The sequence below is a fragment of the Tripterygium wilfordii genome, chromosome 4 (genome assembly GCF_013401445.1).
Source record: "Tripterygium wilfordii isolate XIE 37 chromosome 4, ASM1340144v1, whole genome shotgun sequence".
In the NCBI taxonomy this organism is placed as follows: domain Eukaryota; kingdom Viridiplantae; phylum Streptophyta; class Magnoliopsida; order Celastrales; family Celastraceae; genus Tripterygium; species Tripterygium wilfordii.
Genome location: NC_052235.1, coordinates 2,168,702 through 2,192,909, shown reverse-complemented (window position 1 = coordinate 2,192,909; position 24,208 = coordinate 2,168,702). Strand labels below are relative to the sequence as shown.

At 35.9% G+C, this 24,208-nt stretch overlaps 2 protein-coding genes across 6 annotated transcripts; one reads left to right on the top strand and one right to left on the bottom strand.

Annotated features, from left to right (window-relative positions):
• Nucleotides 1-496: 496 nt before the first annotated feature.
• On the top strand, nucleotides 497-2,239 carry LOC119997995. Its single transcript, XM_038845255.1, has 2 exons — nucleotides 497-953; nucleotides 1,413-2,239. Exons 1-2 carry the CDS (start codon nucleotides 646-648, stop codon nucleotides 1,906-1,908), a joined length of 804 nt encoding a protein of 267 aa, XP_038701183.1. The 5' UTR covers nucleotides 497-645; the 3' UTR covers nucleotides 1,909-2,239.
• Nucleotides 2,240-2,276: 37 nt separating this feature from the next.
• Nucleotides 2,277-22,553, bottom strand: LOC119997993 (myosin-15). 5 transcript variants are annotated; one of them, XM_038845251.1, is made up of 39 exons: nucleotides 22,401-22,553; nucleotides 22,082-22,216; nucleotides 21,819-21,965; nucleotides 20,351-20,496; nucleotides 20,090-20,246; nucleotides 19,739-19,797; nucleotides 18,591-18,747; nucleotides 18,342-18,491; nucleotides 18,106-18,242; nucleotides 17,624-17,770; nucleotides 17,428-17,529; nucleotides 16,616-16,673; nucleotides 16,396-16,497; nucleotides 15,638-15,675; nucleotides 15,415-15,541; nucleotides 15,152-15,325; nucleotides 14,359-14,490; nucleotides 13,087-13,196; nucleotides 12,663-12,723; nucleotides 12,339-12,516; nucleotides 11,885-12,090; nucleotides 11,208-11,327; nucleotides 10,965-11,063; nucleotides 9,888-10,109; nucleotides 9,068-9,207; nucleotides 8,805-8,916; nucleotides 8,554-8,604; nucleotides 8,371-8,460; nucleotides 8,097-8,267; nucleotides 7,238-7,384; nucleotides 6,009-6,191; nucleotides 5,210-5,347; nucleotides 4,071-4,141; nucleotides 3,889-3,988; nucleotides 3,751-3,807; nucleotides 3,607-3,663; nucleotides 3,422-3,502; nucleotides 3,258-3,340; nucleotides 2,277-2,825 (listed from the first exon to the last, which is right to left on the bottom strand). In XM_038845251.1, the coding sequence occupies exons 1-39, from the start codon at nucleotides 22,404-22,406 to the stop codon at nucleotides 2,702-2,704; spliced, it is 4,575 nt and encodes a 1,524-aa protein (XP_038701179.1). In that variant the 5' UTR covers nucleotides 22,407-22,553; the 3' UTR covers nucleotides 2,277-2,701. The 5 variants fall into 5 exon arrangements, with proteins under 5 accessions (XP_038701179.1, XP_038701176.1, XP_038701177.1 ...); XM_038845248.1 differs by having other exon boundaries at nucleotides 22,395-22,543; XM_038845249.1 differs by having other exon boundaries at nucleotides 6,009-6,185; nucleotides 22,395-22,543.
• Nucleotides 22,554-24,208: the final 1,655 nt, after the last annotated feature.

The window sequence follows — 24,208 nt, the reverse complement described above, 5'->3', positions numbered from 1 at the left end:
TTCTATTAAAAAAATGATAAATTTAGCACCCGTTCCCTTTGAAGTGATGATTTTTGAGCTTGAGGTGTTTTTTTGATAATTAAAATTATTTAACACTCTTGTTCGATATGCTTTTAAAGATATTCTCCTATTTATTAGTTTTATATCTGTTTATGGTTTATGATTATTATTAGTAAAATAGAAATAGTATTAGAATTTCCAGCTTCAACACAGTTGGCCTTCTAAACACGTTTTCTTTGCAGCAGCAGATCATAATCTTATCATTTCCTTGACTATATACCATCGATCCACATTTTATTAAAAAAAATTATTGCAATTATTCATATTTTAAAAAAAAGGAAATGATAAAACGACTTGTATGGATGACATGTATCTCTGTGCTACCGTTTCAGATAAACTGGATTTGGGAATATTCTTGCATTTCAGCGGATAAGGTTAAGACTAAAAATCAAAATGAATATAAAAATAAATCTTCAATTTCTCTCTCTTCATAAGAAGAACAAGATCTCATCCACAAACCGCCATTAGAACATTTCTCTCTATATAAAAACTGCTTCTCTGTTTTCTTTTTCCCTCCATTGTTGGTGTCTTTGTATTCTGTATATGTTGTTGTTGATGAGTTTTTGAGAGAGGCGTGAACAAATAATGTCGATTGCGGTGGATAGTAATCGGAGGATTGACATTGAAGCGTCTGGATTAGCGCGTGGTGGCGTCGCGTGCGTGCCGGCCACCGCAGTCTTCGATTCTCTGGATGAGCGTAGAGAAGTGAACGCGGCGGTGGAGGGAGAGGCGGAGGTGTGTAGTTCGTCTTCAACTTCGTCGATCGGGCAGAATAGTGATTTGAGTGCGAGGTCAGGATCGGAAGGTGAGGATGGCGAGGAAAATGAGGTTCAAAGCAAGTACAAGGGGACACTTGATTCCATGGAGGCTCTCGAGGAGGTTTTGCCTATCAGGTTTGTCTCTCTCTCTAACCATTTCAATTTTTCTTGTAAATCGTCATTTCGCTGGTGAGAAATATGAAGTTGATAGATCTGGTAGAGTTAGCTAATACTAAGATTTCGAGATCAGGTGGATTATTGGTGTTAACTACTGCCTTATCTGTTCTATAATGAATGAAATCAACAGAAAGTGTACGGCCTTTTCGTTTCCATTTTCTGTTTCTCGGACGATCTCTTCTTCGGCTACAACACATTGACAAAGATGATTTTGTTCTAGTTTTTTTTTGCAACGGAGATGGTTGGTCTGGTTTTTGATCTGTGATTTAGGCCACCTATTATCACATTTTTTGATTTGAGGTTGGATTTTTGTAGGTAGATTCTGTGTTTCCTCTGTTTGGTGACTTCACACTCATCTGTTTCAGAGGGTTCGGCTTTGCATTCTCGATTTTTATTTTCTTGTTTAAATTTTCTCAGGAGGGGCATATCGAATTTCTACCATGGCAAATCGAAGTCCTTCACTAGTCTGGCTGAGGCTGCTTCTAACTCTGTCAAAGACATTGCAAAGGCAGAGAATGCATATACGAGGAGACGCAGGAATTTACTTGGCTTCAATCTTATATGGGACAATAAGAGAAATGGCAGAGGTGGGATATCTAAGAGACCAATCAGCACCAGCCGGAGCGCGGTGGCATTGGCAATGGCTTTGAGCAGCTCAGAGAGCATCAGTAACACAAGCGATGATTCAAATTCAAGCTCATATTCAAGATCACCTCCTCGTCTTCCACCATTGCATCCACTTACTAGGGCATCTTATGGTAACTTGGCAGTATCATCACCACCATTGCCCTCTCCTCAACATAAAAAGCTATCTCCTTGGCGCTCCTACTCTTTGGCTGACTTGCAACAAAGTGCCCCTCGAATGGAAAATACAAATTCGTATGGCTCTTTATCCAGTGACGAAAGACAATAACTGTAAGGCCGACTAAAGTACTTGGTGGTGGTTGTGTTGGGTATGAGCAGGTCTATATGTGAACGGTAATTTTGAGCTGGTGGCCTGGTGGGTGTTCATGGCCTGCTCTTAGCGGTGCAAAGGTCTCGCACCAATGACATGGACCATGGAAACCGTAACCGTTTAACAAGCCTAAAATCCTTTCTGATGTCATTGGATTGGTAGTTTCACAAGTAACAGAGGTCCTTTTCGATGTTGCAATATCGCTCCTCCTCTGCAGAAACAGAACTGTGAAAACATGTATCCTTGTCAATGAACGAAGAAAAATTGAAGCTCAAAATCTTGAAAGCAAGTTATATGAACCACATTCAATGAATGTTCCTCTACCGTTTTCTTCAACTTTCAATAGATTTCAGCTAAGAAAGTTAACTTTTCCTTATGTACAACCTACAGAAGAAGTGCATAAACATTTATCATACTAAACATGTACATGAAAAGGAAAATGAACCCCAAAGCCACCAGCTAAATCTACAGATAATTTAATTCAGGCGACATATTGATATTAATACAGAAAAATCCAAGACTTTCTTCATTGGAAGAGTAAGATTTTACTCTTACCACATGAGAAATTCAATGAATCCAATCTCTTATGACCTTTGGATTGTCATGTAAATTTGTATGGATGTTTTGAGAAACTCGTCTTCCACATCTAATGATTCGACTTCCAGCCTCAAAAAAGGTAAGACTTGAAGCTTAATAACTGTTTCCTTCCAGCTACTATTTTTCTTCTCCTCAAATTCAAGTAGCAGACCATTCACTTCGAATTCAGAAGCAAAAACTGGGCACAAGGATATTCAGACAAGCATTTGGGAAGCTCAATATCTGAAGGATCTATTGCAGGAATTGCCATATCGATATCTTCAGTGGAAAATGGAATGCTGCATTAGAAAAAATTACTAATTAGGGAGTATCTAATTGAAAAATATTATAAGCATTTGACAAGAGTTTCTATACCAAACTACACACAGATAGTTGAGCATCAACGAAGCTTATACTTTCACCTATAAGAAATTTCCAACTTAGAAAATAAAATAGCATATTCTACATGTTACGCAGCAACATTATGTATTTTGATTGTTAGGTAAAGCCTAATAAGAGAAAACCAGAACAGGACTTTTATTTATTCTCATAAAGCATAGACTTTAAGAAACGCAGAATTTGACAGACTACAAGAGGCTTCTTGCCATGAAGGTCTCGACTCTTGACCAATCCCGTTGATCAAAAATGTAGCAGCAATCCCATTGTTTATAGTGCTAAGACTTTAGCAAAGACTCCAATCAAATAAACAACTTTGACAAAAGTAAGATTACCTTAGGTCATCATCCAACAAAAATGAATTCGTTGTCAGATTCTGATTGTCCTTGCTCAACGCCTCCCTCATTTGAGCAACGACCTATAAACCACATTATCATCAGAAACCCTTATGACTTGACCAAAAAAGCACGAGACAATTGGCACAACACTTGGAACTTGCCTCATTTGACACACTTTGAGTACCATATTTGTCATCCCAGTACATTGTACTTATTCGATAGATTTGCCTTACAGTCAATACCTGTCCATGTATCAAGATACCAGAAATGTGGATATCTAACCTGACAAATACTCCAAGTCGAGAATAGAAGATAATCCAGAGAAATACCAAATTAAAGATCATACCGGACAAAGATCTTGCATGATCTCCACCAAAGATTTTTTCCTTTTCTGATGTATTACCTAAATCAGTTCCATTATGAACATAAGGGAGAGAGAATATAGGTTACAACCTCACAGAATCAAATAATGTAATGAAAAGGCTTTTACCAGAAATCCAACTGCCTGCCTTATAAAATTTAGCTCATGCCAAGAAGTTCCTGCATACTACAGTTTAAATTGATTTAGTCTCATACAGCATAATCTAGCATTTGCCACACTCACATGATAGATAAAGAATGTGGTTACCTCCTCGCCTGCATGGGCTATCCATTTCTCCAGCTCTGCTAAACCAGATTTCACATATTCCCCATTCGAAAATGTGCAACATTCACGCCTTAGTAGAAGACTAAATAAAACGAAGACAATCTTTAATGCAAAAGGCAAAAAGAAGAAGAAGAAAAAGAGGAAAAACAGATCTGCCTCCTCACCTGTTGAAAAGTGATATGTTGATGAAAGAGAAAACCTGGGTAATTAACTTACGGATGAAAAATGAGGGTACCTAAATACATACTCTCTTGGTCAGAGGAGTAGAAAATGATTTAAAGCAATCAATAGTAAAAGACCATCATGAAATACAATCTTAGTAACTAAATGCTCATTCCAAGAACTTTTGAATGATGACAAGACAGTCATGAAATTAACTATCGATGGTATTCACCACATTCTGAACACTGCAAAGAAGGGAAATGTCAACTGCTATTTTGCCTCAAAATGTAATCAAAAAATTTGAGAACAAATTGTTCTCATCCATCAAAATATTTGTCTATATACAACAGAATCCCCAGTGAATGACTGGACAATCAATATCCACCTCACATCAACACCCAGGAGCCTCTTATCCATCACCCAAATTTTCTCACTGAATCTCAAAAATGCTGCCTAAACACAACCTAAACTAAGAGGGGATATAGAAAACAAACATTCCCAAGTGTAAGAAAGCAAAGGATTATTTTTAAAAAAATGCAGAAACAGATATGTAACGGTCGTAGATAAATAGAATGCAAGTCCCATCCATATGTCTTGCAAATATTCAAGACATTCGAATAATAATATTGGACCACAGAACACACACACAAAAAAAAGAATGATGACAAAAAAAGGCAGCACTGACAACCACAAATACGTGCAATAGTTCCAATATTTTGTACCTTAGATTGTTAATTTTTTGCATTATGCAAGAGACAAGGGCAATAATACTGGACCACAGTACACAAAAAAAAAGAATGACAGAAAAAAGGCAGCACTGACAACCACAAATTATGTGCAATAGGGTCAATGTTTTGCGTCTAAGATTATTAGTTTTTTGCATTATGCAAGAGACAAGGCAATATATCTCAGCGAAGTACAAGGACACAAATATTTTTAGCCATTGTACGGAGATTACACTAGATCTGCAATTGTTGACATACAACATCCTACATGTTATAAGCAACAATTTAAAACCACCATTCAAAACAAGGTACGATGTGCATAAAAAATCCTGAAGCCATACAAAAAAGTCTATCAAATGAGTAAAGTTTTGTCCAACAACACAAGCCGGGGAAACGCAATCAAACATAACACGTACATGATTCTCATGTAAACGACCCATAAGAGAATCCAAGAATCCGATGATGTTGTCCCACTGACTACTAGACGATTGCTGAGGAGCACCCCCTGGAGATCTAGATGGTTTTCCAGCATGTACTCTTGCAGCTTTGGGCGCCTTACATATTTGATTTCAACAAAATATATGGTTAATGTCCAACAATGAAGGAGAGCAGTTCCAAAAAACTATAGCCGAAAGGGAAAGAGAAACAAGCAGACAATTGTGTTCCCGTGCAGGTAGGGTCATGGATAAGATGGTATACACACAAATTTAATAAAGCACAGAAATCAAAAATCTGAAGTTAATGTGATTGCATAAATTCCCTCACTCTTAACAACAAATAAGATGTTGCCATGCATGAATAATTTTATCTTGGTACTAACAGACCAATCACAAAAACAATGAATAAAAATAGACCCGAGTAGATCATTCTGAAAAATAACTCGAAGATTTGAACACGGTGAAAGCTAAAACTACAAAATAATATATAAAGTGGTTGAGGACATAAGGAAAATTTTGATGTATTGCATTACAAACAGGCTTCAAAATAGAGCAATGTCAGTTCCTGTTAGGTCGTGACTACAACGACACCAACTACAAAGTTTGGACAAAATCGATGAACATGTTGCTTTTTATATACAGTGGACTAGAGTCAATATCATTGGTTAAACATCTCAAAGAACATACAAAAAGAATAAGAAAATTCTAGAGTTTAACTTTCAAATCTTTTAATCTTCATCAAATCCAACCTATGAAAAGGGCAAGATAGGAACCTCACCTGAATACATAAGCCCAGCAGGGGTGATAATTCTTTCTTCAAATTGTCACGAATTAATCCAAATATCTTCTCAACACAAGCCGTCAGTTGTTGCTTGAACAACATTGCTGGGTACCTTGCTTCAAAGTGAGACATGCCATCCTCAAGTCCCATAAATTTAAAAGGAGATTTTAGACCCTGTAACTTGTATTTGCAGGTGAAATTAATTCAATTAAGCAACAATTTTTGTGAACAAAATTGCAAGAGCAAAATAACATGCCTTTTAACTCAAGCAGGCAAAAAAGAGATAATTTTGCCATTCAAACATGAAGTACGACACAAGAAGAGCTAGAACCACAGTTTTTCACTTGTAATGCCTACAATGAACCATGAGATTCTGTCTCAATAACAAATTAATATACCACAGGGGTTGTAGACGGGACTATGGTGTACAGGGCAAAGTCAGACACAGTAGGCATCGACCCCATGGTTTGCAGGTAAAATTGAAGCTGAGAGAATGTAAAATACATATTGTCAGCAAGTTAAAAGCCTTAACCCAGCTCCGACATCATTACTCTAATAACTAAGAAAAGACAAATTGTCAGCTCAGTCGGGTACTCTAAGATTCTTCAGTCTAGAGTATTTCATGCACTTTAAGATTTTGCTTTTTCATGCCGACCCTTTCCATGTTACACAAGAATTCCACCTATTAACGGCTAAGAATATCATTTGAGTAAAAGAAACAGTCATTGGTTAAAAAAAATTGAGAAACCATTCACTAAACCTATTTCTGCCAAACATGAAACGTGCATTCTTGTTGGCAAAAAACGATTGCAGACCCAAAAAGGGGAGGGAAAGGTAAAGAAAAGAAAGGAAAACAAATAAGAAAGAGCCATGAGGCTTTTCTTATTCCTTTAATTTGTCACTATCATCCCAGAAGATGGACAAAATTAAAGGAAGTGAAGAGCAAGGGATACAAAATAAATAACCAACACTTCCATCAAATTACTAGGCACTTTAGTTTGGGATAAGAGGTGTCAACAACTCTAGAAAGCATACACAACTTTCCTGAAAATGATATTGCACTAAGGCACTAAAACATTTGGTAAGACATGCATAAAGCTAGAGTAAAGCAGTTACAATCCAAACATAGGTCAGAACAAGAAATTACAATGTAGAAAATATGATAAGAGGTTTAGAGACGTTAATAAATAAAACAGTTCTATAATTTCAGAAAGATGATAACTCACAAGCCTCCCAGGTAAACCAGAAGACCCTGCAGGACGTTGAGTAATTGTACTCAAAAATCCGTTTGACCGCAAATTCCTCTGTAGGAGGCATAGAAGTGCTGAAGCGTTGGACAGCCAGTAAGGTAAGATGGAGTTCTCATCCCCGACCTGAAACAATGATGATAGCTTTAACTGACAAGTAATTCATGACAACCTGATAGACACAAGAACAATAGAACAAGATAACCAGAATAATGACACCAAACTCAGAATACTCAAATGCTACTGAAGGTATTTCATTCAAAGGAAATATCTGTTACAGCCCAGATCAAGAGAAATAACAAAGTAAGAAGGATAAACCCTAGTTTCTTCGAGGAACTAGGAACCTCCCAAATCTCCTTTCAGAGAATTCCACTAAAGTCCAGAATGCCTGCTCTGCTGCCAACCACCTCCCCAAAACAACACATGCGACATCACACAGAAAAAGCAACAACCAATAGAATTAAAACAAGTGCACCCACTCAAACCCTGCCATGTGCCCTCTTCTTTGTATACGTCTTTGTAACCGATGTTCTATCACAACCATTTAACATTCCACCCAAAAAAAAAGTCCACACATATACAAAATTTTTAAACTGAGGAAAAGAATGAATTTTAGTCTCAACAGTGCTACATTTCCAGGTAGTTTAAAATAAAAATTAATTCTTTTAATTGCAAACATTAGCACTGAAAGCAAAGGTGGGAAAAAAAGCCCACATACAAATTTTATAAACTGAGGAAAAGAATAAATTTTAGTCTCAGCAGTGCTACATTTTCAGGTAGTTCAAAATAAAATTAGTTCTTTTAATTGCAAACATGAGCATTGAAGCAAATGAATTACCTTAAGAATCTCATTAATTCCCTCAATTATGAAGTCAAAAATAGCAGTCCGGTCAGACTCAAAGGCATGCCAGTGGAGAAGACATCTGTATATGATAGAAGCCGCCAGTGGCTTACCATTGTTAAATCCCAAATTTTCCTTAATACACCTCGAGAGGAATTCATAGTTCTCCTACATGAAAAATAATTTTAAGTTCTCCAAAACAGAGCTATGCAGTATCAAAACATAAAACTGAGTTTGAAGTTCCAAAAAACTAAATGAACAGTTACCACACCTGTAGTCTTTCTGTAGTTAATTTTGATCGACGCGTTTCTGACAAGCCTTGTGAAAAAGGTGCAATAAGTTTTGAAGGTGTAGGTGAATCCTGCATCAAATTTAACGTCCATAAGTGCAAAACAAAATTGACATGTTGAGGCAAATACATTTAAGACCACAAGAAAAAAAAATGACAGCTTACAAATACAGTCTTGCGATCAGTTTGGGAAAGGACAAGCGCGCCAGAGAACTTCTGTTCCATTAGGGGGAAAGAACATAATCAGCTAGATAAACAGCTCTCATCATAGAAAAAGTAAAGCTCAAAAGACAAATTAAATGTCTAACAATGAACAACCCAGAACTATTTAGGTATTGGCACAGAATCAATCACGTGCAAATGGTGATACCATGGAAGCTCTATATGTAGAATGATGCAAATATGTAACAACTTACTTCTGACAATGACTTTGCAAGAACAGGATAGTGACCTTTGGGAGTGGCATTCAACGCTTTCTGACGTAAGACATGATTCTCACCCTCTACGTTTGAGAGTTTCTCCTCAAGACTATAAATAAGATAAGTTACAAAATCATAACAAAGAATGCCCCAAAATATAATAGCAACAACATTAGATGAGCAGTATCATCACCTACATAAATCATTAGCAAAGATTGAACGTATTTACAAGTTATGAACTTTTAACTGATGATCAATACCTTTTCACATTCTGTTGGAGTTCAGAACACTTGTCTTCAAATTCTTGCAACTTTTCAATGTTATCACTACTATTTTTCTGAGCTTTGATAAGCTCAAGCTCCAGGAATGAGTTTCTTTTTTCCAATTTATCCAATGAAACCTATAAGAGCAAAATCTTTTTTAAGGATATCCTCAAGTAAAATACTGAGTAAACTCGCATAACCAAATGTCCAAAAGGTCAAAAGGTTTAACAAGGAACATCCTTCAACAACTTAAATCACACAATAATAACTCTAAAACTTTATCAAGCAACAAAATATCATACAAGGACTGCCAAAATGCTGCCAACACAAAAAATTCCACCAAAGAAAAGCCAGATGAAGTGTATCCAACAGTAGAAATGAACACCACCAGAAATAATAGTGAAAAGATGCAACAAGCAACATCATAGATCAAAATCAACATCTGCTGCTTCAGGAACCAAGTTCCAGAAAAAACAGACATGACGTACTCGATGCACCCATTCTCCAATTTTCCTCTTAATTTTCTGCAATTCATCCCACCAATTCTTGAGATCTGTCTAATTTACGTTAATTTAACCAAAACCTCATTGGATCTAAAACTTGACACATGCGTCTATATATGTTATATGATGGTTATAAATCTCATAAATTGGAAGATTCGAATTGTCCAAACAAAACTTTCCATGACAGAATAAAAAATAATTCCTAAAGCGAAAAACGATACAAAAAATATATGAAAAGGAAAAGGAAAATGAACACGATAAGTAAAAAGATGGCTAAAGATACATGACAGGCTCCAAAATGTATATAAACTTACTTTTAATAACTGATTTTGCTTTCTCAGTTCAGCCATTGCAGCAAGTTCCCTCTCCAAAGCAAAATTTTCCTTTGCAGATAGATCCAATTGATTTTGCAACACTGCGTTCTTATTGGATTCATTGATTGTCGCTAACCTGGATGCATCCAATTCAAGGTTCAAAGATTCCAACATCTTTTGGAGTTTCGATATTTCAGCAGACTTTGCCTCTTCACTCGTAACCTGCAACTCACAATTCACTCTTAAGAACATAAAACTCCAACAGCCAATTCAAGGGTGATAATAAAATCCTAAACAGTCTTTGCATATCAGGCAAAATCTAAAAAAGGAAAATTTTGAAAAAGCCCCTAGCTTTTTGGCTGATTTTCACTTTTCCACCGAGGTGTTTTATGTTGTTTCACTTTACCGCCTTGTGCTCTCCATTGAATAAAAATGTTGCTCCGCGTCTTAAAATGGTTTTCTGGCAAATTGAAGAACAAGTTGCGAGAAAACCACGTAAGATAGCTTAGGCATGTACATCGTAGAGAGAGCGGTGCGACAATAAAAACAATCGAGAGAATTTGTATAGGATATTAGGATAGAGTAAGAAATGAGGAGAAAGACCTAAAAAAGGCATGGCTTGAAGTAGTATGAAAAGATATGAATTCAATATGCGGTATTGAGAGTTTGATCATATATAGAAATGAATGGAGGAAAATAATTCTAGTAGATTCTCATTGATTTCCTCATAGACTCATGTAAGCAACCTCAAAACTTTTGGGATAAAGGCTCGGATGATGAGATGATGATGATTTAAGAATATATGACTAATATAAATCCATTACATTAACACTAGAAAATAATTAAATAGAAGTCTCTACACTAAGTAGCTCCGGATAATACTCCTTTAGCTCACATTCCATTCCTACACAACAAGTGTGGGCGGGAAATGGCTTTATTTTAGGGGGATATAGAATTAAAAAATCTTTGCTTAGTAAAATAGGAGAGAAAATAAAGGCAGAACTTTTCTCAAAATTGATTATTTTGAAAAAGAATGAGTTTGCATGAGTGCAGAAGGAAACCATGAAAGAACCTTACCCGCATTCTTTTTTCTAGATGTAATCGCCACATCAGATCCTCTAACTGCTTCTCAAGTTTGTTCTTAGCCATGCGCAAGGCACCAGCTTCATTGGCCTCCTGCAAAAAGGTTTTTTTTTTAAAAAAAGTGCTTAAAGCAATGACATTTGATACAACAATAAAAGTTAAATAACCTGAATATAAATTCATCTCACTGCCACCAAAAAATATTAATGTACAATATTGAGAGAATAACATTCTCACTTGTTTGAGTCTCCGAAGCTGTCTTTTGGCCAGTTTTTGCCTCCAACGACATTGTATCGAAATAATATTTCTTTGATAATGGCGGAGAGCTGAGCGGAACTTGTACATTCTCCAACGAGTCTAAAAATTTATGAATTTTAAGAAGCAGAACAAAGAAGAGAGCAATGAAATCAAATAGCATCAACCCTCATGATTCATTAGCAAGATTGAACCATAGTGTGAAAAGGATGATTAATTTTTCATGCAATTTATCACATTTCACAAGCAGATATGAATAAGCTTAAGCCTGTAACACACATGGAAATAGTTCAAGCACTTCCCAGTTAAGCCACAGTAAGAAAAAGGAGAAGACCATATATAAGAGAATAGATTAACACTTTAATAGTTACAGTAAAATGCAGTACTGCTGAAACTCACCAACTGGTCAAAAGATTAGTCAAACAGTTTAAGTGATGAGTCATTTAATCTTTGTTTTCGGAACCACAAGTGGTTTTCCGTTTTTTAGGATTCGAAATGTCTGCCATTTAGTAGTTTTAGTGTCTTCAAAGATGAAGTGGTATAAGGACTTTGAGTCCTCCAAAGTTCCAAACAAAGAACAGATCCCATAGCACATCCGAACAAAAGAGTAGCAAGCACAACCACAAAGGCACAAACATCTACTAATTCATTGTAATTACCTGAATTAGTGAGGCTGCTCTATGCTTCTTTCCGAGCAAGTATCTATGGCGACTTATGAAACCACGAACGTTGGACTGTATAATGACAGCTATGGAACTCAGTTTCATGTAAGTGCACCTTAAAAGCCATCTGCGAGCATATTTCTGTATTGAAATAGCAGCCGCAGTCTGCCTTCTTATAGCATACATCTTTCGAGCCAGACATCCTACACACAGAATTGGCATTAAGCGCAAAAGAAAAAAAAATCAACATGAAAAAAACAGAATGCACGAATTACCAATAATCTTCCAGAGAGTAAGAAAGCACTTAAGGTTGAAGTCATCGATCAGTATATTATGCCCAAGAAATTTCTAAAAACTGATAATCGTAGATGATAGATATTTTCTAAGAATATGAAAGTGTGGCCGGGGGTAATGTGTCAGTAAGAAGATACAAACAAATAATAACAAAAACCTCTGCAGTATGATTGGATGGAAACTGCAGCAGCCCGGGTTGAGATATAACTCCTGTAGGCAAAAAATGCGCGCAACCGACGCTGAATACACTTGGCAGCATTGTCCAGAACCTCAGCCCTTACAGAGTCCAAGATACCAATCTGGCCAGCCCTAAGGAACACTTTAGTCTTCCCCAACTGCAAAAGGAAATTTTGAATCGCAAACATCCAACAGACATTACATGTCAATGATATGCTGCATCATTGACAAAACAAAATATGGGAAACATCTACCGGACTTACAAACAAGGGAATTAACAATGTTCATAGTTAAAGATGCATACCTGATAGTTCTCAAGCTTCAACTTCTGCAGAATCTTCTGTGTCAAAATTCTTTCATCATAGCTGCAAACAAAATCATTTACCCCAAAAGAAAGGTGATCATAAGTGGAAATTCTAAATAAGGAAAAAAGTAGCAGAAAATAGTTATATGAGCAAAAAAGTCAATGAACGAGGAAGGTCACAAAGAAAAAGAACAAGAAAATGCAAAAATAAGAGGAATTCTAAATTATATGAATCTAGTTATTTTAATCTAATGGATATACTACAATAATAGACATCGCCACCAAAAAAAAGAATAAAATGTAGCTATTAGCCTATTACAACTACACATCACAAAAGAGTAGGAACAAAAAAGAAGACCATACACCAAAAAAATAATTGGCAGACGTTTAATATAAAAAGAAAAAAGAAACACTTAAATGACACCTTTCATCCAGTAAATGAAGAGCTAAAAGCCCAAAACGATCCACAAATTCTGAGTAAGTCCTTCGAGTGGGGTAGCCAGCCAGACTTATTCGGACAGCCTCCAGGACACCCTGCACTAACCAAAACAGTTGTTACAATAAATTACTTCATCAGCATGGCAGTGGTAAGAAATATTAAATTTTGCTACTATGAAGGTGTGCATAATCCAATAAAGGGAAGATAAATAAAGTGAAAATAGATTCAGCTTTATTCTAATAATCACAATAAAAGAGTACAATAAGTCATACTAGCAGCAAGCAGACAGCTACAACATGCTGAACCCTAACTGTTGCAATATCATTTGCATTGGGATTCATCACCGAGAACCATATATCGTCATCTCAACATACCCCTTTTTTTAGGTCCGTAAACCAAATTTGAAACTAGCAAAATTTTTATCTTATAATTCAAAATTACAAAGAAAATTGCTCAGAATTTTGGTTAATTGCTGCATAACGGATAATCAGTGAAAATCTGTCAAACAAGATATCATACAAGTGTACTTAAAAGGTGGTACCTTCCCACCAGTATGCATTGTACTCTATAATATCAATGATACTAATCACTCGTTAGGGAGAAATACTGCATCTGTGTACTTTTTCATCATTCCATAAAGGCATACACCGGTACATCATGCTATGGACAATAATAATGACTTTTTAAAAGCCACCTACTGCAACCATGCGCCAAGCCACCAATAATATTTTATATGGATTAGATAAGATAAGATAAGAAAGAAAGATCACATGAGACATTCTCGGGCTGAAATTTTCGGTAACATAAAGTTAATCAAATTTCTATTATTTTATGTATAAAATCTCAGCAAACTTCCAACAATTAGGCCAAATAGGAGGGTGAGACAATAATTCCAAGAAAAGGATACCCAACAATGCTTAATTTTTTCAACATGATTCAAGGGTCATAATTGTGGTTTTAGAATAGACACAATATGATCCACAAACAAACATAAAGAAACCAGAAGAATGAACCATGACAAACAACAAACAAAAGTTCAAAGCATCAATATGATGAAAGCATGTTAAAACACAGAGCCAGAAACACAAACAAAACAAAATGGAAAACTAAACAAAGGTAAAAAGAGAAAAAGAGAAAGGGTTCAGCATCATGCTAGAAGCCAAGAGTGCTACACTTATAGTTATAGGAGCCATACGTGACTAATCAGACAATGCTAGAAACTAAATTATAAGAAAACAAGAGAACAATTTTACTGACCCCACAGCGCAATTGATGCAAGATACTCAGATTTTCAAATTTCTGAGGTCGATTGAGAGAGTTTGGCTTCACGCAGCGAATATAATGGGGCTCCGTTGAGTTAAGGGTTTCCATGAGTGCTTGAAGTTGTTGCTAGAAACACGAAGATGGTGTTAACGGTTATGGTTCAGCAAGTCAAAAATAAAAATCCAACAACCATCCACCAAGCCCAAATATTTAACAGTTGAATAACCCATTACAAATTTAAACTAGAACAAGTATACCTCATTGCAAAGCATAGAGAAAATAAATATCATACCACCACCATCAAAGCAGACATGAACAAGGATGGAGCCAAAATTATTAGAAACAATAAATTAAATAAAACAAAACACGACACAACATTTTGTCACCTTTAATTGGTTTAATACAAATTCCCCAAGTGATAGTAGTGATTGAAAAAATAAGCAACCAACCGTAGGCAAATTAATGAAACCACAGGAAAGGAAAGCAGTGTTACTGATTTTTGAAAGACAGGAACTATGCCAAAAATACGTATCGGCCAACTCAAGTTGAGGGTGATTCAAAAAAACACCAGGAAGCCACCTTTTTAAGTTGATGTGAGGTTTTCTTTTTATTTTTTATTTGTGCTTGAAGACCATCTGACATGACTGTTAAATTGGTGCAAGCGTCAAAGTTTAGAGACACCGGTTCAAGTCAGAATCTCCAACTTTTTTCTTAAATGTCATCAATCATGAAACAGCCTTGTATCATAGAAGAAAGAACAGAAGGTTTCAAGTAGAAGTTCTCTTACCTTGAACCGAAAGGCCACAGAAGAAAACTTATAAGATGATCTCGAGAATTCCTCTGGGGGAGCAGGGAAAAGACCAGCAATGAACGAGCATTTCGAGGATGACAACAGATTGCAATGTTCTACCACAACATAATCACGATTTTTATCTAAAAAGGTATCTGTTTGATAAGTGACCTACAGAGAAAATGGTGAGCATATTATACTGATATGTCTTGGTATTACAAGATTATTCTAGTTTCAAGAATCTGAAACATAGGACATGCCTTGCCAGCATAATGGGACATGATAAAATCTGTTTCCGAAAATTTAGCTTTTCCCAGTCGTGGATGAGATCGAAGATTCTGAAATAGCTTCATTGAAAATGTTTCATGAGTTGATTTCGGGAACATGCTGCATGAATAAGAAAATCATGATAAGGATAAACTGCATTTAAACAAGTTTACAAAGCAAAACACACCAACTTATACTGAAGAAATCAAATTGTACCAAGCTTCATCCAATAGAGCAATTATCCCAATTGGCTTCTGCAATTCGATAAAAAATACCATCAGGTCAAGGAGCAAGTAACGCAAATTTAGGATCAGAAAAACAGATATCAAAATCAATGTAATCATGAAGATTATAGTTATTCATTTTATTTATGCTACTTCACAACTCACAAGTGAGGGAGCTAAAAAGAAACAAGAGAAAGCCTTCAAGTTTTGAGTAATAAGCGTTCCTTTTAATACGACCACAGCAGAGCGTGGAAAATATAGAATAAGAGAAGGATAATCATTAGTTGGACAAACACCATTTAAACTTTAAAACATCAAAATCAAACACAAAAGCCCATATGACACCATACATAAAAATCAAATAACCAAACAAACATATAATAGAGAACAAAATAAAGAACACACAGCATATGCGTCATTTCAGGTGATATCCCAAGTATTAGCAATGCAGGCTTCTACATTGCTCCACCATACCTATGGACATTATGGTTTTTCCACTTAAGTCATAATGCCCAGCACATCACATAATCAGCAGTCAGAACTTCAGCCTGATCATAGTCTTATTAAATGCACCATTCAACTGTGAAGAGTTAGCATATATTATTGAAAAATACTATTTTTTCCTAAATCAAAAGTCTAAATAAATTCAATTCATAAACAGGTGAAGAGAAGGTGCATTGCAGATAGAAAGTAATACGTAAGAAATTAGAGTGTATAGGTCAAATTATTAAAATAATGAACAAAGAAAACCTTTTCGATCAAATCTAGAACATCTTGGTTATCAATGAATTCAATATAGCTCCAATTAATCTCCTCTTTTCTGTACTCTTCCTGTTCCATCTTGAATACATGCTGAAATAATTGGAAAGGTCAAAAACAGTATAGCGTAATCATCATTCAAAAAAATAGTACTGCATATTCTCGGTTGATATAATGAACTCTTATAGGGTCAGGGCACATAATGACACACCTCATTGAAATGTTGCTGAAGCTTTTCATTTGCAAAGTTAATGCAAAATTGCTCAAAACTGTGACACAGAAAAAAGTTATATCAATAAGAAATAAAGAAGTGAAATAAATATTAAGTAAATAAAACGGTCAAAAAACTAGATATGTAAAATGCAGACATGATATGAAACAATCCCCCATCAAGATTAAGAGTATTTCTTAAAAAGACAGGTACTTCAACTTCCTGGACGTCAAAGTAAATTCAATAATACTAGCACCCAGGACAAAGGAAGAGAACTGGGAATGTTTTTGGACATTATCCCCTCAAAGCCATCCTTTAGGAAAGAAATCTTTCTAGTCAATCTTACTAATTAGAAAAAGAAAATGATGTGGCACAGAATGATTCCTCGGCTGGCAATTTTAGTTCTGATCTTCTTCAATCAGGTTCTCAAACCAATCAGGGAACTTCGCCAGGTTATTGCTACGCTGCAAAACCAATCTCAAGAATTACTCTGCTTCTAGTTAACAGGTATCGTAAGTAACATGCATTTCCTAGATAGCAATTATTTCACCGTTAGATATATGATAACCAAATCTTGGAGCAATAAACAGTCTGTCAAAGCAAATCCAGGATTCATTGCCTGGATTTACCAGGCAACTTTTGCCTTCAGAATGATGTCTCAAGGTGTGGGTTCCATTTCAATTAGAAACCAGGTTTCAGACTCTCCAATCACGTGATCCCAATTCTCAAGACATTATGACAATTAAAAACAAAATGTTCCAATATGGGCAAGCGCACTTAAAAAAAGACAACAGGATAGAGAGAGAAATTACCTATTATGTTTAAAGCATTCAAAGCCATAAATGTCCAACACTCCAATTTGTATCTGAGAATTCAAATCTTGCCCAACAGACCTATTAATCTTATCTACAAGCCTAAATGAAGGATCAAAACCAAACAGAATTAGATAGTCAACAAAATTTACCCAATTGAACCAACTTACTTTTAATGCACAATGATCAAGTATACCAGTCAAACAGCCTAGCATAAACAGTCTTGGCTAACGCATCCCGACTTGCTACAGCTGCATTTGAGTCAAGAGCTTTTACAATATTTCCTTCACGGGTCTGAATTGTGCGAGTACACAATGTTGCTAGTAAGAGATTCACATCACACCTGCATATAGAAATCCAAATTTTGAGATACTGTCAATGGTTTTTATTAGCCTATGGCCAGTTATTGCAAGTTAGAAAGGTTGCACTGAATCAGGGAGAAATTAATTGCGTCGAGGAATTATAACCAGAGAAAAAGGGTAATATTTATTTATTTAAAATACGTATATGAGTAGAAATTGATATCTTTGAATGTTTTCTGTTATATATCGATTGGAACATTGTTCTCCTTGATTGCGCTACTTATAACAACCATAAAGACCATCAGAATACTTCCAATTGTAAAATATAACAAGATTTCATCAATTAATAAACTTAATATAAATCTCAATCCCTTACATAAAAAGATTGGCAGCTATTTCCAGATGAAATCTAGATTTCTTATCCGTTACGACTGAAGAGTCGTGCTCTTTGCCTGGAGAAAACTCAATGTTCCCAAGATGCAGAATTGCAGCCAGGGTGCGGAATATAGCTTCCTGTAACATAAGAATGATTGGCTGAATGCACAGGAGATAAAAGACAAAAGAAGTTTAGCCAATTGTAAGGATTCAGGATATCACGTAAACTAATTAAACCTGTTCTTCACGACTCATTCCTACTATATCCATCGCCCTCCTAGTCTTCATGTATTCCTCTGCATTGTTTACTCCGTCTAATTCATACGTTTTACTCTGATTTAAGTAGTGAAACTGGTGCGGATCGCTCAGTTTGAACTTCTCCGCATCCTAAACATTCATAGACAAGTCTTATGATAATGTTCATAAGAATCCAGTAGACATGACACAAGCATCACATACTGGCACACATAGAGACAAAGACCTTACCCTCCCAGATGCGCATAACTGATAAAAGCAATGGTAATTTCTTTCTGGATCCGTTATCTGAACTACACGAGACCGTTCCAGAAGGTATGTTCTAATTGCGGCACCAGATATACGTCCATCTGCATCGAACTGGATCTCAACAAACTTGCCAAAACGACTGTTCGTAAATAAGAGAAGAGTTAATATGATGGGAAACATGGGTAAATGAAAATCTAAACAGGACTGGGACCATTTAATGACAACACAATGTGGCAAGTCTAACTCCAACAAGTACACACGGGTAATATGTTAAGAACTAGCAACTCTGAAGTCTTCCCCACATCAGAAAGTAAATTTTAAAAATGACATTGAGAGAACTTATGAAATGATCAAAGGAGGTCAACTGGGAGTTAAATCATCTTTACCAATCTACATCAGTCTAGAGAAAGTATCACCTTGAATCGCTTCTGTATCAAAAGAAAAATAATAAGATAGAGAGTTCTTATTCAAATTCACTTAGGCTAAGCTTGGGAGGAAGGTTCGTGGTGGTTCGGGAAGGTTCCCATAGTCTATGGCAACCTTCCCCAACACTCCCATCCCCTACCATCAGGAATCATCTTCTCAATCTTCGCTTTAAAGTGGTTTCTACGGGAAGACGGTGTTCATAAACTGATTAAACTCACATAAAGGGAAGAAAACGGTAGATTTTGTGAGCAACATAATTGGCTCTGAAGAAGATTGGTTTATCATATTTTGTGCAAATATATAATTTCTGTCAAACATCTTCAGAAAGTTATAAGGAAATCTAGCTTCGCTTTGATTTACTTGTCTCCTTTTTATCGTGATAATTGTTTTCACCTTGTTGACGATCTCTTGTAAACATCTGCTTTACTGCCATACTTCCATTTCGTATTTAATCGATTTATATTATAAGTTGAACAACAAATGAAGGATACTGTCACAATCTTAGAACAGCTGGAGACTCAAACAAATTTATCGATATCTTGTGCATTACTTGGAAGCTGAGGGAAAACACATAACTAGCATGCCTATTCCCGAAAAATATTAAACAGCAACAAAAAAAAAAAGGAAAGCAATGAAACTCTGACTTTGTAAAAGAAATTGTGTATAATCATTTGAGGGATGCATGGGAAAACTTTCGAACCCACCTTGAGTTGTCATTTCTGACAGTCCTAGCATTACCGAATGCCTCCAATAGTGGATTTGACTGGATAATTAACACAGATAGTCAGCAGCATCTTCATAGCAAAGCAAAAACTCTCTACATAGCCCATATAAGATTTGAACTTAACAGATCCTCTCATTACAAGTAAATGATCAACCTACTCAACAGAAGACCTAAGCTGAATTCCAACCCCAAACAGAATCCCCATTGGTTTAAATAGTCAGTCCTTACTCCTTAGCAGCAAAATGACATAACACTCTTAACAGAAGGAAACAGACAAGAATGAAGATGAAAGATGTCCTGTTACCCATAATTACTCAAAGATAACACTGACCTCAAGAACTTGCTGCTCAACTGTTCTGTCATCAACAGCAGCACGGCCACCAACATAAGTGAGATACTGCATTATCAGTTTTGTCGTCTCAGTTTTTCCAGCCCCACTTTCTCCACTAACCAGTATTGATTGGCTTCGATGCTCACTCATCATTGCTCTGGAATTAAATTAAGCAGAAGCAAACTAAATCACTTTACAAGGGAGCAATCCCTATCAGATATTAGCGATCAAACTCCTTTGAGGTATCCATACTCAACATACCTGTATGATGCATCAGCTACAGCAAAAACATGGGGGCTTAGCTCACCGAATGGAGCTCCCTTATATTGTTCCATCATATGAATGTTATAAAGATGAGGAAGCTTTGTGAATGGATTAACGGCTATCAAAATACTTCCTGTGTACGTCTACCAAAATAGAAAAGGAAACGGTGCATGTGTCAGCAAAAATCCTAAACAAAATAAAATAAGGGTTTCAAGGCATTATCATTTAATTGCCATGAATCAAGGTTATTGTAAATCAATAGAATATTAGACAATTAAGGCTTGGACTTCATATAAATCAGATTCTTGCCATGTATTTGCCATTAATAATAATAAAATGAATACTAATCATTACAACTACTGCATTTTCCTAGAAACGTAATTGGTCAATAATATCCCAGAAGGCCAGAACGAACTAGTGAATGTGATGCGTTAACTGTGTAGCCTAGACAACTATGTTATCTTAACAAAGAGCAGAACAATTCAATGTCTACGGCTAATCTGTAAAAGGTAGTTGCTCTCAGCCAAAAAGCTGTAAGCAATTTACTGCACACGGAGTTGGATAAAAAATATTTGAACATAATGTCACAAAACCACCATGCAAAATGCCCAGCGTACCATGATTGATAAGAAACTTTATTGTTACATGAACAACATATTTGGCCATTTAACATCAGAGTGTGTGAGCATAAACATGTCAGTGGGCTGGGTGGAATGGGAGGGGGGGGAATGGTTAAAAATAAATAAACAAGTGAAGTGGAGCCATTTGTAAAAGTCAATGAAGCTGAACTCTTCATTTGTTGTTTATTATGTCCGTAATTATTTTTCTCTTTAAGGGAGGCATACTTATCAGTTTTGATAATCATGAAAACCCAAATTATTTTAGCTTGTGTCTACCATCTCCGGAATTTCTCTCTTAGTAGGTAGCGCAAAATGACACTAAGGTTATATAATTTCCCTCACTCAACCCTACTTCCCTTATTTTCCCCCCTATTTCCACCAAACAAAGAATATTATATCAAGTTGCACTTATTTCTCTCTCCACCTCCCTCAGTCCCAACCAATCAAACTCAAAGAAGACAATGCAAACATTTACCAAGAAAAATATTAACCAAAATGGAGTATGTTTAGACAATGTACTATTTTCCAATATTCGTTTCTCCTATCGTAACTTCCACCATAGTCCCGCCACAGGCAAAGGTTCCAATTGGCTAAATGCCAAATCAGAATCAAGAACCTTAGGTCAGTATATTGTCTACGCGCTTTTAAAAAGGTTATCGTAATTGTACCAACTACCTTAAATCAAGCATTTATCACCTGCCATTTCAATAGCATAAAAATCCTACCGCAACTAACTATAATTTTACCAAACACCAACATAATCACTTCATTTAAGTGAAGCTTAAACAATAAGAATCCCCCAAGTTAGCGTACATATGAAAGTACTAACATGGAGAGTTGCTTACATAAATATCATTAAGAGCATATCTCCGTTCAAGGTTATAGAGCACTCCAGGCTCGTTCAAGTATGTCAGCTTGGTCATATCATCAACACCTCCATGTTCCTCCTCGTCCGCATCCCTAGGGAACAACTTATCAGAAGAAGCCAACACCTGCACAAATAAACCAAAAACCATGTAATCTCCACTGCACACAATCAAACCACCAAATAGAACCCTAACGTTGAGTACGAAAAGAGATATATGCACAAAATAAAAAAAATAATAACCTTCTTGCCAGTTGAAGTAAGCACTTGGAGCTTATTGCCAACATAACCAGTCACTTCAGCTGCTACCCAAGCCAAATCTCTGTCCTCGACCCACACCTTGGAGCCCTTCCGCGAATTCATCTTCGTTTCTGGTTCCTGTAGAGAGAAAAATTAGCACCGGATCTCAAAACCCTAAACGATTTGATTTCTTGTCATCTTCCACGAAGCAGCGACGTGTGTGCCGTGTGCGTGTCCGCGAATTCGGCAAAACAGAAATTAAAAGCAGACAAGAACGAAACCAGTAACAGAGAACGACAAGAGAGAGGAGAAAGACATTTACGGGCATGGCTAGGGTGAAAATTTCGGGTTCCCGCCCTAACTGGTGCAGACTTGAGAATCAAAAATGGCTACACATGAGGGGGCCAGGGGCGCTGTTTTTATATCGTGTCGGACACGTCAACCCCTGCGGAGACGATAGATGGCGTTGATTACTTGATTGGATTCACATTTATTCCTGCGTATTTGCCCCTTTTTCTTTATTTGAAAATTAATATTATTATAATAAGTTGCAGCCGCGACTGCAAGGAAACTTTTTTTGACGTCGTGGATTGAGATTGGAAATTTGTATCGACGGTGAATATTGCACATGCTGCTGCATATTTGTGTGCGAGTGAAAAGGACCCTATTTGTCCCTTTTTGTAAATTTGAAAAAATAATAATATTATAATAAGTTACAGCCGCGACTACAAGGAAACTTTTCTGACGACGTGGATTGCGATTGAGAATTTTGAATCGACGGTGGATATTGTACATGATCTCCATATTAGTGTGCGAGTGAAAGCGACCCTATGGCCCCATCAAAACAAAATATACGGACCAAACTTTTGGGGCTTTTATATTCCTTTGATATTTAGTGAGGTATTTGTTTCAATTTTTTAAAAATTAAAAACGATATCATATCAATTTATTTTTAAAATATTTAATATGAATCTAAACTCAAGATTATCGGACTCACATACACATAATTTTCTCACAATATCACATAATAAATTTGATTAAAACCTAACACGTGATCATAAAATTATTTGTTTGGTTACTATTTTTTAACAGTTAACTTTTCGATGTTATAAAAATTATTTTTGTTAAATGTAAGATAATTAATAGTAATGATTAGTGATGGAATTGTGAATGTAACTTATGATCGATAAATTGAATCGACAGTTTATAGGTATCATCATTACAAATACTTTGTAGTCGTGAGGATTTTATGGAATCAATATTTTTTTTATTTTTTAAAAAATTTAATTTTGACGCTCCAAATTTACACCATGCAAGGTATTTGGAATATAGCAAAGTAATCATAACAATCATTATGGTCCTTTTCAATAATATTCCATCCTAATTAATGACATGCACTTCAAAAATATTATATTAAAATTAATAAAACTGAAAACTCACTAATCACATTTTTAAAATCCAGTCTACTTTTTTTATTTTAAACCTTTTTATTTTTGGGTAATATCCAGGAGGGCCTACACTATCAAGGTAACATTAAGTCTGCATAAACTCTAAATCATTTTGTCTTATTGAAATTAAGATGTTGGATAACATTCCTCTCTGAATTGTCCATCGCAATTGACCTCTCACGGAATCCAAACCACCAAACACACATGTTTTTCACAATGTAGAGGTTAATGATTATTTATAGGAAAATGATTAAGAGGTTAATCCAATAAATTTATTTCCTAAAGTAAAGACATCAAGCCACTAATTGACGTAGTAAAGATAATTGCACCGCAAAATTAACTAAGGACACCAAAAAAACTAAAAAAAACCTCAATCTAATGACACCCTAATTTGACCCTACCACATCTTCCCTTCTTCCCTCATTTTTTTTCTCCTTCTTCCCTTCATTCGCCCTCTTCCCTCACTCCCCAAAAGATCAACTTCACTTCTTGTTTGCACAATTATTTTTGGCTCTGTGACTGTCTTCTATGACACAACCACTGATGATGCCCCTTCATTTGTGTTCATGCACTCCACGCGAGTTTCAGTTTTCCCTTGTTCTCAAAAAATTCAGGGAAAAAAAGAGAGGAGAAAGGACAATGTTAATTGCATGTAATACCAAGTTATGAATGACATACCTTC